The sequence below is a fragment of the Camelina sativa genome, chromosome 2, assembly GCF_000633955.1.
Source record: "Camelina sativa cultivar DH55 chromosome 2, Cs, whole genome shotgun sequence".
NCBI lineage: Eukaryota > Viridiplantae > Streptophyta > Magnoliopsida > Brassicales > Brassicaceae > Camelina > Camelina sativa.
The window spans coordinates 25,762,824-25,781,730 of record NC_025686.1 but is presented as its reverse complement, the minus strand read 5'-3'; the positions used below and the strand labels follow the sequence as shown (position 1 = coordinate 25,781,730).

The 18,907-nt window shown below is 34.6% G+C and overlaps 4 protein-coding genes, 1 long non-coding RNA gene and 1 pseudogene across 6 annotated transcripts in view; 3 read left to right on the top strand and 3 right to left on the bottom strand.

The window, feature by feature from the left end:
- Positions 1-561, bottom strand: part of LOC104739021 — a 2,241-nt gene extending 1,680 nt beyond the window's left edge. Inside the window, exon 1 of the mRNA XM_010459258.2 lies at positions 189-561. Within this exon, the coding sequence (XP_010457560.1) occupies positions 189-507 (319 nt within the window). The 5' untranslated portion in view covers positions 508-561. The remainder of the gene's footprint in view (positions 1-188) is intronic.
- Positions 1,546-2,966, bottom strand: LOC104739011 (annotated as a pseudogene).
- On the top strand, positions 4,458-6,053 carry LOC109129541. Its single transcript, XR_002035744.1, has 3 exons — positions 4,458-4,580; positions 4,678-5,509; positions 5,596-6,053. It is a non-coding gene; the product is annotated as an uncharacterized LOC109129541 (long non-coding RNA).
- LOC104739001 (ethylene-responsive transcription factor ERF104-like) lies at positions 11,118-12,183 on the top strand. The gene has a single exon (XM_010459236.2). The coding sequence runs from the start codon at positions 11,321-11,323 to the stop codon at positions 12,029-12,031; it is 711 nt and encodes a 236-aa protein (XP_010457538.1). The 5' UTR covers positions 11,118-11,320; the 3' UTR covers positions 12,032-12,183.
- Positions 14,612-15,618, top strand: LOC104738991 (ethylene-responsive transcription factor ERF107-like). Its single transcript, XM_010459225.2, has one exon. The coding sequence runs from the start codon at positions 14,803-14,805 to the stop codon at positions 15,418-15,420; it is 618 nt and encodes a 205-aa protein (XP_010457527.1). The 5' UTR covers positions 14,612-14,802; the 3' UTR covers positions 15,421-15,618.
- The window catches only part of LOC104738976 (ATP-dependent 6-phosphofructokinase 4, chloroplastic), a 3,968-nt gene continuing 1,134 nt past the window's right edge, over positions 16,074-18,907 (bottom strand). Inside the window, exons 2-14 of one of the 2 annotated variants that reach the window (XM_010459214.1) lie at positions 18,660-18,829; positions 18,458-18,504; positions 18,329-18,368; positions 18,199-18,261; positions 17,825-18,121; positions 17,690-17,743; positions 17,550-17,618; positions 17,331-17,460; positions 17,215-17,255; positions 16,908-17,132; positions 16,770-16,818; positions 16,531-16,685; positions 16,074-16,401 (exon numbers count right to left, since the gene is read on the bottom strand). In XM_010459214.1, coding sequence (XP_010457516.1) covers positions 16,234-16,401; positions 16,531-16,685; positions 16,770-16,818; positions 16,908-17,132; positions 17,215-17,255; positions 17,331-17,460; positions 17,550-17,618; positions 17,690-17,743; positions 17,825-18,121; positions 18,199-18,261; positions 18,329-18,368; positions 18,458-18,504; positions 18,660-18,829 — 1,508 coding nt within the window. In that variant the 3' untranslated portion in view covers positions 16,074-16,233. Of the gene's footprint in view, positions 16,402-16,530; positions 16,686-16,769; positions 16,819-16,907; positions 17,133-17,214; positions 17,256-17,330; positions 17,461-17,549; positions 17,619-17,689; positions 17,744-17,824; positions 18,122-18,198; positions 18,262-18,328; positions 18,369-18,457; positions 18,505-18,659; positions 18,890-18,907 lie in introns of both variants that reach the window. The other variant, XM_010459206.1, reaches the window with a different exon arrangement.

Here is an 18,907-nt window from a genome sequence, read left to right as displayed (position 1 = left end):
TGTTCTCGTCGTGACGTAACTCTTTGCGATTCCTCTCCAATCTCCTTTTCCAAGTTTGTTCAACCCGATTAAGAAATTACGATGTTCTTCTTCCGTCCATGGCTTCCCTATTTTTTTGTAACAATTACGATTATATTATAGTTTCATGAAATTAAAACTATCGTTTAAAATTAAAGAAAAAAATTTACCCTTTTTCTTGTCATGAGCGGTTTTGGACTTCTTGGATTGAATCTGACCGTCGGAATGGTAACCTGTATCTTCAACGGCGGCGATTGGATCACCGCTACCGTTACTATCCTCGTTAGCGAGAAGAGCATCTAGGTTTCCCAAACTAAGACTCTTCCTTAACGCCGTAACCTCAGGCGGCCTAATCGGATCAGAAGATATGTTAACGCCGAACAGTTTAACGCTTCCCTTATTAACACCGCTTAGACAAGTACGTGCGTTATGGCCATTGTGACCACAGTGAGAACAAGTCTTCGCCGTCGTCACCGTCTCCTTCACCATATCTCTCTTTCTTTTCTAAATACGATTGATCACAAGAAATTGGGAATCTTTAGGTCTCTGGCTAATTGTATTTATATCTTAATCTCTCTCCGAGTTAATATATATATGATATATATCCGGATATACGTGAGCTGTTTTCTTTTTGTGAATGTCCTTGGTGGTTTTTTATTTTTTACTTTTTTATATTTTCCTTAAGAGATAAAGCGTTTCCTTATTTATCTTCTTTTTATTTTGGAAGTTTTTTTTTTACCAGAATTATTTAAAAGGAAAAAATCCAGCAAAATCAGAGTAAGATCAATAATCAATGGTTAAGATTTTCTTAAGATAGGATTCGGGGAGATTTCAGCCGTTAGATTGTGTTTCCAGCTAAACATTTATTATTAATCCCCGGGTATTTAGGTGAGATATTAAATCGTATATTCGATAATTTTTTTTATTTAATTTGTTTCCTAAAGTTACCTATATTTTTATCAATATCAATCCTAATCCTTATGCAGTTGGAATTTACTTACTTTTATCTTAATCCATGTTAGTTAATATCTCATATTTAATTTTTCACCGAAAATTTACATATATACATAATATACATGTCAGTGGTTTCCTTAATCTCAAACAATATGAAAAAAAATTTGATTAACAAAATTATTGAATTTTACGATGAATTTGAGTATTGTTTAATGATATATTAATTCATGTATGGTCAAGCCTAAACGCATTAAGTTCAAATTGTATATTTGGAAATGTGTATCAATGTAGGAATACAAAGTCCTCCTTTCTTTAATCAGGGAAACTTCTTTGTTAAGAAAAAAATTAATAATTTGTTTTTTTTGGTAATGTTAATAATTTGTTTATTGCGATCAGTGTGTGTTGATCTTACAAATCTACGGTGGGATTAGTTTAATTTTCTAAAAAGATTTTTTTTTAAAAACACAAGTAATCTGACAAATCGAGAGAAGCCACATGTCTTGATGTGTTTTCAAAACGGAAATTTTACGACTATCAAAACAAAACACCTTAATACGGTAATACCTTTCTAAATAATAAATTTACGTTTGGACTCTTTTAATCTGTATATAACGTTGGTACCCTTTAAATAACCTCCCAAGTCCCAAATGTCATATATGAATATGGTTTACATATTTTTTTGTCACGAGAGGTAAAGTATTTATATGCAAAAGCTCCTACACGAGGAGCTTTTTGGTACTCTTTCATAAAAATAGATCGTGCTCTTTTAGCATCCATGGCGAATCGAAATTGATGAGACCTTTTAGTAGAAGTACTTGGGCCGTAACACTTGGGGACAAGTGGTTTTTGCTCCACCACCATAAGCTACCATCAATTTATAAAGGGAGAATTAGAGTAGCACAGAGTTTAATTTTGATATGCACACATTTCTTTTTCCCTGCAATTTCTAAATGTTATAAAAAAAATGGAAAAAATATCACATATATAGCACCTTTGATATCTCAGGGATTGACGCATGCTTAACTCCTTCGAGTGGTTTATCTTCTGCTGCCGGCTTAGCTCCTTCGTTCGATTTCTCTATTTGTGGCGGTTTATCTACCTCCGCCGGCTTATCTTTTCCCGGCGGTTTATCTTCCTCTCCCAACAGCTTGTCTTCCATCAATGGCATATCTCTTCCCGGCAGCTTATCTTCATCCGACGGCTTATCTTTCTCCAACGGACTATCTCCTCCTGACCACTTGTCACCTCCTGCCAGCTTGTTAGCCCTCTCAGGCCTAACTCCTTGCGAATGCAAAGTACTTGTTGAATGCTCTTTTTTCCTAAGTGTCAATCACACTGTCTCATATACACTTAATGTTTACAAACATAACAAAAAAAAAAAACAAAAACAAATTGTGATATGTATATATAGGAATGTGGTCACGTATATAAAAATTGCATGAACAATTTCTGATATGTATCTATCATGCATTATGTGAGCTTTTCTTGAAACCGAATGGTACGACTAAACCATTATAACAAGAGACAATTAATTACTTTTTTGAGGTAAAAATCTTGATTACTTAAGTAATTTACTTGTAGAGCCAGACAAGGAGGGCGATTCCGTATGCTCCGAGGCTACCAGAAGCTAAGAATACCGTAGCCAAGACACTTGAAGTGATAACTGCCGGTACGAGAAACGGACTAAGAACCACAAAAACCGGCATCATAACAGCTAGAACCACGGCCATGCCGGTGAAGATTAAACTGGTGAGGATCATAAGGGATACAGCGGCTATACCGGCGTAAAGAGGCGGTTTGTCTTTCGTGTCGAAGAAATGCATTTGGCAGTAGGGAAATTTTGTTAAGACTCTGATTCTGTATAAAGAGTCGACGTGTACGACGCATGTGTCTGAAGAGAGTATTGTCCATGCATGTAACTGACACCTTTGTGAGTGAAGTTGCTCTACGTCACGCCAAGTTAAGCTGCTTTTGTTTTTGTTCACATTTAATTTGCCTCGTTCGTTTATTTTTCTTCTAACAGGAATAATAAAAGGACCTTGATTTGTGTTGATTAATTCTGTATTATACTAACTAGATTATAGATTATGACCCGCGGTACCACAGGGTAACGTTTTAAAAAAAAAAAATTTGTTAATGTACTATTTTAAAACTAATTTTGCTAATATTTTTTTGTTAGTTTTAGTGATTTAATATATAAACCGTGGTATACCGCACAATAATTTTTGTTTTCTACAATCTTAATCAAATCAGTTTGATTCGACATATTTATATTGGTGTTGTTAAAACATTAAAATGAGGATTTAACCCGTATTGGATTATCATATTACTGATAGTTTATTTTTTAGTAGTATCAATTCAATCTTGTAATGTCATATAATCCGTCATGTAGTATAACTTGTTTGTGTAATTTTGAAATATTAATATGGTTAAATATTTATAATTTTAAACTTTTAAGTTTAGATATATCAGTTATAAATTATAAACATCTTAAAATTTTATAATTTACTATATACAGTAAATTTACTATATATGTATGTCACATACACTTTTTATATTAATTGAGTAATATATGTTTGTTTAAAAAATTCAAATCACAATATATGCAGGAAAAATACACTTTTTATTAACTTTATGTATTATACGATGATTCACTACATTTAAATTTTAAAATAATAAAAAAAAAGATGATAGGAGAATGTTTTTTTTATAATTTGAAATAAATCTTCTAAATATCTATATTAATTATAGAACATCATATATATAATGATATTTAAAATATTTTAACTGTGTTTGGTTATAAGGTTAGTAGAGAAAATTAACTAAACTTGTTTGGATATGAATATAAGTATTAAATAGCATTCAATGTAAAAACTTTCCAAAAAATATTTTTAAGCAAAAATTACTGCAAAAATACTAGTATAGATAAAATAATAGTATTAATTTTGGCAAGTTGATGTGTGAGCTCCTTCCGTCCTTCGTCGATCGAATGAAATAATAAATATTTTAGCAAATTTGTAGTTATTCCATTGTATTTTAATTAGTTTCCTACAATATATTTTTTTTTTTTAACAACGAGTTTCCTACAATTTTTGCAACCGGCCATAAATTATAATTGTTTGGTACTGGATGATTATTCATTCATTCTTGTCGACCATTCTTCTAATGGTTTTAGAGCCTTTAGAGGTCCGATTAATGATAATACTTCTGCTTATTAATAATGTCTTTGAGGAAAAAAGAATTAATGATTAAAACAAAAATTAGTATCCATGATGGGAGATGAACAACTCTCTAAAAGGAAAAAGAAAAGAAAAAATACAAAAAAAAAGGTTAATCAACAAGTTTATTATAAAGGAAATAAGTTTGTGCACAAAAAAAAAAGGGAATAAGTTTTTTGGATCACCATACGAGAGACATGCACCACGTATACGTATACGTAATTAGTATTTAGTACTATATAAATTCATATTGCTTGTGACAATTTCGACCATCAAATAGCAAACAACTTTTCTGTGTTTTTGCGAAGAAGAATATCACAACAATGTCGTCATCATCACATTTTGCTATCCTTTGCCTCTTCATGATTTCCCTCGTTCCTCTACATGAATGTATGTGTATAATATATAACTAATCATTCATCATCATCATCGATTGTAATCATATTTCTAAATTCTAATTCTTGTTTTTCGATATGTTTGGTTATAGTTGGAAACGCACAGGATTCTGAAGCGAGCCTGCAGCGGTTAGATCCATCAATGTGTATGCGTGTATTATGTGCAAAAAACAAAAATCAAAAATGGTGTTTTTGCTGTGCCGGAGTGCCGAAGACATGTCATCTTAATAAACGAGAATGTGCGGCTGTCTGCAAGCGCCCACCTCGCCCACCTCCCCGCTAGCGCCCACCTTCCCGTAATTATGTGTAGTACCATTGCATGTCTACGTGCTACACTATTGTGAGTAGTGTATGCATTTTGTTTGAAATGGTTCTGAATCAATTTTAAGATATTTCCTAAAATCGTATGTGATCGGTTTTGGCCGAAATAGCTAAATGCAATTTGAAAACTTAGAAACTGTATCAACTTTGACTAGTTGAGAACTTGAGATGAAGAGGTAATATGTATATGGTCTGTTTGATTCATATATGTATATTCTCTAAGTCCTTTATTATTATTATTGTTATTTTTTTAAGCCTTTTACTTTCTAAAATTATTGGAACTGTTCTCTATTTTACTCACAATGAAGGCATATAAAACAACGTGTAGTTTACATGCATTATACAGTAATTTTAAATATATCATATATATATGCTTAATTAGACTTTTGAAGCTGGCGGTACTATTTAAAAAAAAAAATTGTGATATGTATACAAACACCGTCTCATATACACGTAATGTTTACAAACATAACAAAAAAAAAAAACAAAAACAAATTGTGATATGTATATAGGAATGTGGTCACCGTCACGTATATAAAAATTGCATGAACAATTTCTAATATGTATCTATCATGCATTGTGAGCTTTTCTTGAAACCGAATGGTACGATTAAACCATTATATATAGCAAGAGTTAATTAATTACTTTAGCGATGTAAGAATCTTGATTACTTAAGTAATTACTTGTAGAGCCAGACAAGGAGGGCGATTCCGGATGCTCCGAGGCTACTAGAAGCTAAGAAACCTGTAGCCAAGACAGTTGAAGTGATAACTGCCGGTACGAGAATCGGACTAAGAAGTAAGAACCACAAAAACCGGCATCATAACGGCTAGAGCCACGGCCATGCCGGTGAAGGCTAAACCGGTGAGGATCATAAGGGATACGGCGCCTATACCGGCGTAAAGAGGCGGTTTGTCTTTCGTGTCGAAGAAATGCATTTGGCAGTAGAGAAATTTTGTTAAGACTCTGATTCTGTATAAAGAGTCTACGTGTACGACGCATGTGTCTGAAGAGAGTATTGTCCATGCATGTAACTGACACCTTTGTGAGTGAAGTTGCTCTACGTCACGCCAAGTTAAGTTGCTTTTGTTTTTTGTTCACATTTAATTTGCCTCGTTCGTTTATTTTTCTTCTAACAGGGATTAATAAAAGGACCTTTGTGTTAATTGATTCTGTATTATACTAATAAAATATTAATTTTGGCAAGTTGATGTGTGAGCTCCTTCGTCGATCCAACGAAATAATTATTATTTTAGCCATTGCCTAAATGGCGTTGACCCTGGTCGCTTCTTTAGTTATAATGGTCAAATTTCAACTTCATTTCTTGGATGAAACAAATTCAACATTCAAATTTGTAGTTATTCCATTGTATTTTTTAATTAGTTTCCTACATTTTTTTTTTTTGTTTTGGAACAACTAGTTTCCTACAATTTTTGCAACCATAAATTATAATTGTTTGGTACTATATGATTATTCATTAATTCTTGTCGACCATTCTGCTAATGGTTTTAGAGCCTTTAGAGGTCCGATTAATGATAATACTTCTGGTTATTAATAATGTATTTGAGGAAAAAATAATTAATGATAAAAAAAATTAGTATCCATGGACCATGATGGGAGATCGGAAAAAGCTCGAAATTAACGGTTTCCTTGAACAACTCTCNAAAAAAAAAAAAAAAAAAAAAAAAAAAAAAAAAAAAAAAAAAAAAGAGGATAATCAACAATTTTATTACAAAGGAAATAAGTTTGTGCACAAATAAAAAAAGGGAATATGAAAGAAACTAGTAAAACAATTCTAACCGTTTTTTGTGGATCACCATACGAGAGACATGCACTACGTATACCGTATACGTAATTAGTACTATATAAATTCATATTGCTTGTTCAAAAAAAAAAATATATATATATATATAAATTCATATTGCTTGTGAGAATTTCGACCATCAAATAGCAAACAACGTTTCTGTGTTTTTGAGAAGAAGAATAACACAACAATGTCATCATCACATTTTGCTATTTTTTGCCTCTTCATGATTTCCCTCGTTCCTCTACATGAATGTATGTGAATATATATAACTAATCATTCATCATCAGCATCGATTGTAATCATATTTCTAAATTCTAATTCTTGTTTTTCGATCTGTTTGGTTATAGTTGGAAACGCACAGGGTTCTGAAGCGAGCCTGCAGCGGTTAAGGCCATCATTGTGTATTCGTATATTATGTCCAAAAGACATGAATCAAAAAATGTGTTTTTGCTGTTTCGGAGATCCGAAGACATGTCATCTTAATAAACGAGAATGTGCGGCTGTCTGCAAGAGCCCACCTCCCCGCTAGCGCCCACCTTCCCGTAATTATGTTTAGTACCATTGCATGTCTACGTGCTACACAGGCTATTGTGAGTAGTGTATGCATTTTGTTTGAAATTGTTCTGAATCAATTTTAAGATATTTCCTAAAATCGTATGTGATCGGTTTTGGCCGACATAGCTAAATGCAATTTGAAAACTTAGAAACTGTATCAACTTTGAGTAGTTGAGAACTTGAGATGAAGAGGTGATATGTATATGGTGTGTTTGATTCATATATGTATATTCTCTAAGTCCTTTATTATTTTTATTTTTCTTAAAAGCCTCTTACTTTCTAAAATTATTGGAAATGTTCTCTATTTTATTCACAATGAAGCGATATAAAACAACAAGTAGTTTACATTAGAGCTGTCAAATGAGCGGATGAACCAGAAATTCAATCAACAAATTCAACGAGTAGTTTCCAATATTTGTCAAATTTCTCCCTCATTTCTTCTACCATTTGCAAAATAATTTGATCACTAGCTAGAATCTTCATGATGTCTCAGCCAACAATTATACTTGCATAAAATACAAGTTTGTTGTTGGGTAAGATGAACTAGAAATCATCTTTATAAGGTCAGCAAACGGTTGCAAAACCTCACATATCAATTATGCTCTCTCCCATTCCAAATCAGATGGCAACCACTTGTAATTCTTATCAAATTCTGCAAGTTTGTATAAGACAGATATCCTTAAACTGAATTGCTTTAGAGAGCATCAAATTGAATCATAAGAGCAAGTTTATTGGGGGGTTCATATAAGGGGAGTTCTTAAATTTTTTATGAATTAATTGTGTACTGTTTGGAATATAAGAACTCATGATCTCTTAGATAAAATTTTCTCTTTTATTGGTAGGTTCTTATTTTGGGTCTCTTATTTTTGAAAATATTATTTTTTAAACTTTTAAAATTTTAAATAGAATAGAAGTGGTATAAATGTGTAAACATTTAAGATTTTATAAAATTAGAAAATATTCCATTTTTATTAATTTTCAAACATACAAAACATAATAATTTTTGAAAAACCTTAAGCTTAACTTTTACTCTATTTTCATCCGGCAAACCAAATTATCTGCTCTCGTTTTTTTCTTTCTCTCTGTTTTTGTGTTCTGGTTTATGTATACTTTGTATTTGAGCTATTTGAATTGGGTGTTCGTTGTTATGCCATGGGTTGCAGTAAGTTTCGTATATTGATTATACATAGTTCATATGAGTTATCTTGTGATTGTAATCCTTTATCTAAGAAAAGTTAATATGAACTAAGTTTCCTCTGATGTGAGTCATCAACTAACTAAATTATGTTCATATGTTCATATAGTTACCTTTATATTGAACCAACTGCCAAATATAATGCACACAGATGTATAAAAAAGAACACATTCGATAACGATTTAACTTATAGTTTGACTTCAAAGAGTAAGTAATAAAGAACCAATGCGATCAAGTAATCTTTCTATTCACCATATTTTCTTCTTCTTTATAGGCCAAAACAGAGTATCATCATCGTTGTATACATTTTATCCTAGAAATGAAAAAGAAAAACTAATCATTTACATCTCTATACTTTCATCATTTAGTTACCAGGCAAGAGTCATGACGATGTTGTTATCTTTCACAAATAGTCACGACAAACTCTGATTCACTAATCACAACAGAAACTTCACCTGGTGGGCAATTTCATGACAGCAGTACGATCTACTTTCATCTCAGCCAAGTAAACAAACAAACTAGCCATTGCAATAGCTGAAAGAAGAAGCCAAAACACTGCGAAGATCCTTCCTTCAATCGTCTTAAACGCTTTATCTCCATAACCAACCGTCGTAACCGAGATAACCGAATCCAACCAATCCAACCTCTCGAAAACGTGAAGGAAGCAAGTTCCAGTCGGGACGCAGAGAAAGACGACGCAGAACGCTTAACAAAGTTTCCACTTAAGACTGATACCAAAACGATGGTCAAGATCTTGGTCGTGGGATTTGACGGGACAATGTCGCCGTAACCGACAGTGCACAAAGTGACGACGGAGAAGTAGAAGGCGTCAACCCAAATATAAGTCTCGGTTCCAGAGAACTGGTCTCGAAAACAAGAATTTGTGAAAACAAGAGAGGAGGATCAGCGCTAGTACAAGAATAGTCCATTTCGATTTCGATACAGCGGCTGGTGATGAGGCTTCGACGGGACGGAGAAGAAGGTTCTCATTGAGGAGTATCTCGCCTTCCATTGATTAAAAAGCTCTGCCTCTTCTTCTTCTTCTTGAAAGGAAAAGTCTTTGACGATTGATGAAGTTGTAATGACTCCAGATTTTGATTGCCGTTCATATGAGTCAAAATCATATTAACTCCAGATTTTGATTACCGCAGGAGTTCAAAATAGAATCTAGGATCACTTGAGAAAAGACTTACGCAAATCCCTAATTTTCTAACTAACATAAAAAAACCCTAAATTGAGATCGAAAAACAAAGAACCCTAATCATAAAACAATCTGAGATTCATGCAGTTGTACTAACAAACGTACCTTTTGATTCCAATTGCTTCAATCTCTATCAATTTATTCGACTGAAACTCGATTCATGCAATTGGCGAGTAGCTTCCAAATCGACATCTTCTTCTCTCCAATCCCATCGAATCGCCTTCTCTCCATTCCCAATTGAATCCAAACCATTCTCAGTACTTCGATTCAAACCCATGAAGCTTCTGCTTCCAAATCGTTTTCTTGTTTCGGAGATTTCAATCGCGAGAGAACGAGAGAACGAGAGAGAGAGAGAGAAATAATAAAATCAGTCGGAGAAATTTCTTTTTTCCATTTTATATTTTCTGTTCGCCCAACAGAGAGCTGACACGTATCAGTCTCTTAACCCATGAGACAGTATATTATATAAGGGGAGTTCTTACGTTTATTCTCTACTTTTGATTTATTTTTTTCAAAAAAAAGACTCTGAACCCCTGCCTGAACCCTCCGATAATCATGCTCTAACTGTTTCCATACTGTTTTGAAATAAGTTTTCCCTAGTCTCAGATCCCTTGACATATTTAATAATATCTCTAATTGTATTCAAAGCTCCTTTAACCACATCCAAACCATCTTGTACAATCAGATTTAGAATGTGAGCTGAATACCTCACATGAAAGAATTATCCTGACATGCGAGTAGCAGAAGTAGTATAGAAAAATTATCATAACTAATATTTTCATCAACCAAGTTTTAAGTTTCCAAATCCATTATTCTGACCTGCGAGTAGCATAAAAAAACCAATATACTTAAAAATATCCTTTTTGTAAAGAACTTATCAGGGCCAACTCGTAAAAAATTAATCCAGTCCAACTCGTAAAGAAGAAGTATAGAACAGTACCATATCTACAAGCATACGGAAGAGTAATGTCTGAGATTAAGTGGATTGCAATATGTACTGATCCTGCATTTCAAATAAATTTTCAAGTATCAACAGAAGAGGAAAATAAAGCATGTATTTGCATATCAATAAAGTCACTTCGTTACTGCTTCTTTTATAATTTATACTGTAATTTTCAATATATATCACATATATATCTATAATTAGACTTTTTGAAGCTGGCGGTACTATTAAAAAAAAAAAAAAACTTTTTGATAGGTTTTCTATATACATTAAACTCAATTTTTAAATACATCTCAATTAACTAGCTAATTCCACTAAAATTAAAATCTTAATAATCCCAGTGTAGATATAAACTTAAAGTTTTAAAACTCTCTGTGCATATTAAAAATACAAAAGGAGTCATCATGATAACTTGATAAGTACTTTTAAATGACAAAAAGTCCACTTAACCCAAAAGAACAAAAGAAAGAAAAACGACGAAATATATATACTATTAGAGAAAGAAAAGAAAAATGATTAATAAGTCCAAGACAAGGTAGTATGATCTTTCTCGGTCCGATCCACGAAACTCCCTCGAACCCTCTCTTTAGTTTTAAACCTACTCTCACCTTGCAGTACTATATATCACCATATTCCTCGTCACTCTTCTTCCCACTTCCACTCATTTACGAAAACACATCAAGATAGTTGCTTAATCAAGCAAGAGTAAAGATATGGCAACTAAACAAGAATCTTTAGCCATCGAATTCATAAGCCAACACCTTCTCACAGACTTTGCTTCCAATGAAACCAAAGTTTCCGGTTTTACGTTTCATGAAACTGAACCATCTCTTTTTACCAATCAAGCCCCTAAACCGAACTCGACTCTTAACCGACGTAAACCGCCTTTACCGAATCTATCCGTCCCGAGAACGGTCTCAACAAAGACGGAGATAACAGAGGAGGAAGAGAGGAGGCACTACAGGGGAGTGAGGCGAAGGCCGTGGGGTAAATACGCAGCGGAGATCAGAGATCCAAACAAAAAGGGTTCTAGGATTTGGCTTGGGACTTACGACACAGCCGTGGAAGCTGCAAGAGCTTATGACCAAGCAGCGTTTAAGTTGCGTGGAAGAAAAGCAATCTTGAATTTTCCTCTCGATATTAGGGCTACGTCCGAAACTTGTTTTGAGGACGTATTAGGGAAACGAAAGAGGGTTAACAGTTCTCCTCCACCGGAAGAGGAGAAGGAGGCGGCTAGGGTTAAAGTGGAGGAGGAAGAAGAGAGTAATACGTCGGAGACGACGATGGAGGATGAGGTTGAGACGGTACCTTTGACGCCGTCAAGTTGGATGGGGTTTTGGGATGTGGGAGCAGGAGATGGTATCTTCAGTATTCCTCCGTTATCTCCGACGTCCCCCAACTTCTCCGTCATCTCCGTCACTTGAACTTCGGAAACGTCAACGGACGATGACGTCTTCACTTGCGTCACTCTCATTATTTCATTTAATTGTTTGTATATAATATAAAGGTAGCGGTAGTGTGCAACTATCAAATTAGTACTTCCCTTATTATTATTACCAATCATTTTATTCATTAATTTTTTTTTTTGGGAGAAGAATATTTGGATGTTGAAAATTTTATTAAATTTTGTATTAAAAAATATATTTAGTCATTTGTTTTGTTAATTAAGTCGTACCTTTCATCTGCTAAAGTCAATAGATTGTAAAATTTGAGAAATTAAATCGGAGCTATACAAGTAGTATGAAAGCGAAAAGTGGAAAACACAATAATGAGTTGATTACACACAAATCTAAACGAAAAACTAGATTTTTCAGAATTTCAATAGTAGAAGTAGAACACACCAATCAAATAGAGAGATAATGCCGTCTTAAGATTATATCTACAAAGCATCCATAAAAAGTGTATAATTAATATTATCTTAGATTGTTATTATAAAATTAAGAAGGATGAACTAATTTAACAAAATTGGAGCAAGAGGGTAAGATTTGGTTCATATAAGTGGAGCCCTATACGATCGAAGTTAAGTAGAAACAAAGAAAATATCAAGTTGCTTCAAATCATATCCTAGCAAGTAGATAGGCAAGACAACCCTACAAGAAAAAGCAATTTGATGAATTTGTCTCTCCTCTTTGGGTGGTGGTAGTTATTAGGGAAGGCTAGGCCAGGGCATTCGGGTACCCGTTCGATTCGGGTTCGGTTAGGATAATTCAGATTTTCGGATTTAGAGGTATAGGACCCATTCGGGTATTTCTAGACTTTGGATTTGGATCGGGTCTGGTTTGAGTATTTCGGGTTCGGATTCCGATTACCTGAAGTTCACAAAACTCAAAATTTTAGTATCTAATTTAGTCTAAATTATTTAATAATACGCAATATATCTAAAAATTTAGAGTATTTTTACCTAAATTTACTAAGAAACAGTTTAAATACTTCAAATTATCGAAAATATCTAGAAATCTGAATATTTTGAACATTTTATATTATTAAAATTATAAATATTACTACTATATATTAATAATATGGGTATATTCGGATATCCGTTCCGATTTCGGTTCAGATTCAGGTTTTCGGATTTAGAGATTTAGATCCCGTTCGGATATTTTACAATTTCGGATACGGGTTCGGATTGAGTTTTTTGGATCGGGTTCGGATCGGATATTTGGATCCGGGTATTTTGCCCAGGCCTAGGGAAGGCACTGCATAATATCATCTTATTGTTTTACTCTAATGTGAAAAATGCAAAATATCTTTTGATATTTAGAGTTTATTTTAGAGTTTAAAAGAAAAATCATAACTTAGGATTCGAACCGTGCTCAAAGGGATCAAACTCGAGAAGAATCAAATATGGATGATAGTGATATTTGTCACCATCATAATAGACAAGATCAAGTTGGCACAACTTGAAAGGTCCTGACAAAATATCTTAAGTTGTCTCCATAAATGTTTAATGGATAAGAATTGGACCCAGAGAGTTAAACAGTGAGACACAAGAGANTGAGCAAGAGGGTAAGATTTGGTTCATATAAGTGGAGCCCTATACGATCGAAGTTAAGTAGAAACAAAGAAAATATCAAGTTGCTTCAAATCATATCCTAGCAAGTAGATAGGCAAGACAACCCTACAAGAAAAAGCAATTTGATGAATTTGTCTCTCCTCTTTGGGTGGTGGTAGTTATTAGGGAAGGCTAGGCCAGGGCATTCGGGTACCCGTTCGATTCGGGTTCGGTTAGGATAATTCAGATTTTCGGATTTAGAGGTATAGGACCCATTCGGGTATTTCTAGACTTTGGATTTGGATCGGGTCTGGTTTGAGTATTTCGGGTTCGGATTCCGATTACCTGAAGTTCACAAAACTCAAAATTTTAGTATCTAATTTAGTCTAAATTATTTAATAATACGCAATATATCTAAAAATTTAGAGTATTTTTACCTAAATTTACTAAGAAACAGTTTAAATACTTCAAATTATCGAAAATATCTAGAAATCTGAATATTTTGAACATTTTATATTATTAAAATTATAAATATTACTACTATATATTAATAATATGGGTATATTCGGATATCCGTTCCGATTTCGGTTCAGATTCAGGTTTTCGGATTTAGAGATTTAGATCCCGTTCGGATATTTTACAATTTCGGATACGGGTTCGGATTGAGTTTTTTGGATCGGGTTCGGATCGGATATTTGGATCCGGGTATTTTGCCCAGGCCTAGGGAAGGCACTGCATAATATCATCTTATTGTTTTACTCTAATGTGAAAAATGCAAAATATCTTTTGATATTTAGAGTTTATTTTAGAGTTTAAAAGAAAAATCATAACTTAGGATTCGAACCGTGCTCAAAGGGATCAAACTCGAGAAGAATCAAATATGGATGATAGTGATATTTGTCACCATCATAATAGACAAGATCAAGTTGGCACAACTTGAAAGGTCCTGACAAAATATCTTAAGTTGTCTCCATAAATGTTTAATGGATAAGAATTGGACCCAGAGAGTTAAACAGTGAGACACAAGAGAGAGAGACCTGTGCGACACCTCACCCATGGCTGCGAAAACACCTGTTTAGGATTCCCTTTCCTTATATAATAGCCCACAAAACGATCAAAACTTTTTTATTCATACATATCACTAGCAAACTTTTTCTTCTTCTTCTTCTCCTGTCTTGTCTAGAAAAGAAAAGTAAAATAAGAATGGCGACTTTGGAGGAAAGCTCTGATATGGATGTTATGCTACAGAAACATCTGTTTGACGACTTGATGATCCCTGATGATTTCATTGAAGATTTTGTCTTTGATGATACTGCTTTTGTCTCAGGACTCTGGTCTCTAGAAACCTTTAACCCACCAGTTCCTAAACTGGAACCTAGTTCCCCTGTTCTTGATCCTGATTCCTATGTCCAAGAGTTTCTGCAAGTGGAAGCAGAGTCATCATCATCATCATCATCAATAACAACTTCACCTGAGGTTGAGACTGTCTCGAACCGGAAAAAAACAAAGAGGTTTGAAGAGATGACGAGACATTACAGAGGCGTGAGAAGGAGGCCATGGGGGAAATTTGCAGCAGAGATTCGAGATCCGGCCAAGAAAGGATCCAGGATTTGGTTGGGCACTTTTGAGAGTGATATTGATGCTGCAAGGGCTTATGACTATGCAGCTTTTAAGCTCAGGGGAAGAAAAGCTGTCCTCAACTTTCCTTTGGATGCTGGAAAGTATGATGCTCCGGTCAATTCATGCCGGAAGAGAAGGAGAAGCGATGTACCGCAGCCTCGAGGAACAAGAACGAGTACTTCATCATCTTCATCAAACTAATGGGAGTAGTGATGTTTTATTAGTATATATATAGGTTAATATCGTAAGTATGTGTAGCATCTTGTATAGAGCCAAGAAAATATTAGATTAGTGTACTGAAAAAAAAAAAGCAACTCTTGCAAAATATGTACTAAAAGTTCCTGTAACAATGGAACCTTGTCTATTTTCTCATGTCTTAAAGAGCTTAAGGTTCTAGAAGCAAAGTTCTTGTTCCAAATTCTGTTTTTTCAGGAATTAAACTTCCTGGGAAGAGGACCTAAATAGATCGACTACTAATCTAGTTCTATGGTACTTAATCCAACTTCAGCCTAAAAGATCTTAACATAAGCCTAAAAAGAGAAACTTTAATCCAATGGCACAATCAGTATCATACAGTGACTCCAGTATCCGATATCACTGAGGTAATTTGTAGTTCACTTCTCCAGAAAGCGTGAATCAGTAGAAACTGATTACATGAACAAGTTGCAAGAGGGACCAAGGTTAAAGAATGTGTAGCAGCCAGAGTTTTGTCTCATGGTTGGGTACAAGTCAGCATTCATTTTTAATTATGACAAGGAACTGGATGGACCACACGCAACAGCTAAAGACAGGGGAGATGCACAAGTTGCAAAATAGAAAGTAAACAGAGAAAGATATGTATTAACATCTCAATCTCATCCCTTAGATGAATGTTGAGTATTATTATTATGAATAAGTAAACCAAAGAATTCTTATAATCAATGATATAACTCGTGGTTTGATAAAGCTATCTTTTATGCATATATGTCTTAGTTTACATGTGGAACAGTTGATGAATATCAACTGACCTGTTTTTTAGCTAGAAGATATCTTCATGTTGTCAATCTTTTCTTGAGTTTCCATGTCCATCACATTCTGCAATGCCCCTTCCCCAGTCAAGAAACTCGGTTGATTTGTCGATGCAAGGAGTCTAGCCCACATCCTATCCGTTAAGTTCACCGTATTTGTCACTTCAGTCACCCGCTGCAGAAGTAAAACATGTCACGCAGTTAAAAAAAATTCATGGGATTCACTTTAATCGCAAAGGTTTAGGACTCCTCAATGGTAAAATTAGTCTCAGGATGATAAGCGAAGTTAAAAGGATAAGCTTACAGAAATTGGTATGTACGCATGTCTGCTGTTAACTGGTCCCACAGTAAAACCTGAGTACCCAGCCATTGCTCCATGAACTGCACTTTGGGCAAGAAGAGTGCAATAGACATTGTCTGATGCATTACTCGGTATTGCTCTTATCATATACGTCGGGTCTGTTCAATAAGTAAATGTAAATAGGTCATGAAATGAACAAGAATAGCGTTAACAAGGTAGAGACAGTGTATCTGAAGATATACCTATGTACTTCATATTTATCATCATTTTCCGAACATTTGTAAAGTGATCCTGCAACATTGTGATCACAAAACTTATCTTAAATGTTTGAGGAAAACAACTAGAAACCATGTTCTTAACTTTAATGTTTCGACCAATACCTTTATCTGTTGAGTCAACCAAAGACCAACATCAAGCAAAAGTCTATTTCCTGACGCGTCTTTGGTTTCAGATGCACGCATGCTTTGAGCAACATAATCCTGTCCAGCTCCTTCGGCTATCACAATGACCATGTGCCTGTTCTCTTTAAGTCGTTGTTCAATAAACTCAAAGAGTCCACCCTTTCCTTCAAGAAAAAATGGAGACTCTGGAATCAAGCAACAATCCTGTCGCATCCAAAGCTGCCATTGTTATACAAATATAGGGAAGTTTTATAGTGACAACTTAACAATCAAAATAATCAATTACCACATCACGGTTTGCTAAAGTTGCAATCATGGCTATAAAACCTGCAAAATTTATACGAAAAGTTAAACTTCATATTCACATAAGAAAGTAGACAGCATGTGCCTCAGAATGTCTACCGCTGTATCTTCCCATGAGCTTAACGATACCAACTCCATTTTCTACACTCTCAACCTCTACATGTGCGGCATTAATAGCTCGTTGTGCTTCCTCAACAGCGGTATCAAAGCCAAAAGATTTGTCAATCACCTAAAAAAATGGGTGAAGAAGAGTGTATGAGAAACTCAATATGAGAGACAAGTAGACCCTTAAGTTAAAAGCTATCAATGCATATTTACAGCAATATCATTATCAATGGTCTTGGGAATGCCAGAAACCGCCACTTGAAGACCACGTCGCTCGACTTCCTTCACAGAATATGAAGCAAGTATCAATACAATTACGCAACAAATAGTAATACAATGTGATCATGAACAACCTGGTATATTTTCTCTGCGCCCTTTTGTGTCCCATCACCTCCAATAATATACACCTGATTTACACATTGACAAGATATTAGTATGGCTCAATTTAAATAAAAACGAGAAAATGGATTATCAGTTATGTAAGCTACCTGATTTATTCCTCTATCTTGAATGTTATCAACAATCTTGGCTGTATCATGTCCTCCTCTTGAGGTTTGAAGAAAAGTACCACCGCGTTTATGAATATCGTTAACTACTTTAGGCGTCAGGGTCATAGTGTTTGTAGAGTAAAAGCCTTTATATCCTCCCTGAATGCCAAGAATGTTATTGACACCATACATATTGTTCAATCCACATACAATTTCCCGTATAACTGTATTGATTCCAGGACACAAACCCCCGCAAGTCACTATGCAAGCTTTTACTTCATCTGATCTGAAATACACCTAAGAAAACCAAAACTTAACAGGTTTCAGCAACGAAGAAACTTCACAAAGTTAAAGACTTTAAGACGAAATCATACTCTTTCTCGAGGCCCTGCTCTCCTAAAGTGTACTCCTCGTTTACTCCCCTTCTGGACTACAATCTAAAGATGGAGGAACTTGAGCAAGCATTAAAGCGTACAAATAAAAACAAAATAAGAGCTAGCTTACATTTTGTGCAACCACATCTTCGGAAGTGACAAAGGTTCGCCTACAACAGAAACAGTATGAAGAACACATTACAACTCTCGACAGATTTATTAGCTTACTTAACTTTGCCATGTAGAAACTTTAACTTACTTAACAATGGCGTATGCTTGGCTTTCTTTCAATGGATTTGGGTACGACTGTGATATACCAATAACAAATCATAGATTAGGGGAACTAACATTGACCCAACACAAAAGTTGTTACCTTTTTAAGTGAACTAACATATTACACCCAATCAAATCCTTAAATCTCCATTGCAGAAGTTTTGATGAAGTTAGAGATTTTCATATACCGGTAAATCAGGTAAGAATCTGGTCAAGTGAGGGACGTCTTCTAGCACAAACCCATCGTCTTCCTCTGCTCTCAATCCATCCGAGCACTGAGCTCTGATTAATCTGTTCTTGTGCACGATTCGCGGCAAGACTGAAACTTTCTTCAGTTTCAAAGCAGGAAGCGGGACACCTCGCCGGTGAAGGACGTTCGAAGAAGGAATAAACGAGGAAAGATTAGGTTTTGTTGAACCAAGAAACGAAATCGAAG

Excerpts from the sequence above, each read along its gene's own strand:
- LOC104739001 (XM_010459236.2), top strand. The coding sequence starts at position 11,321 with ATGGCAACTAAACAAGAATCTTTAGCCATCGAATTCATAAGCCAACAC.
- LOC104738991 (XM_010459225.2), top strand. The coding sequence starts at position 14,803 with ATGGCGACTTTGGAGGAAAGCTCTGATATGGATGTTATGCTACAGAAA.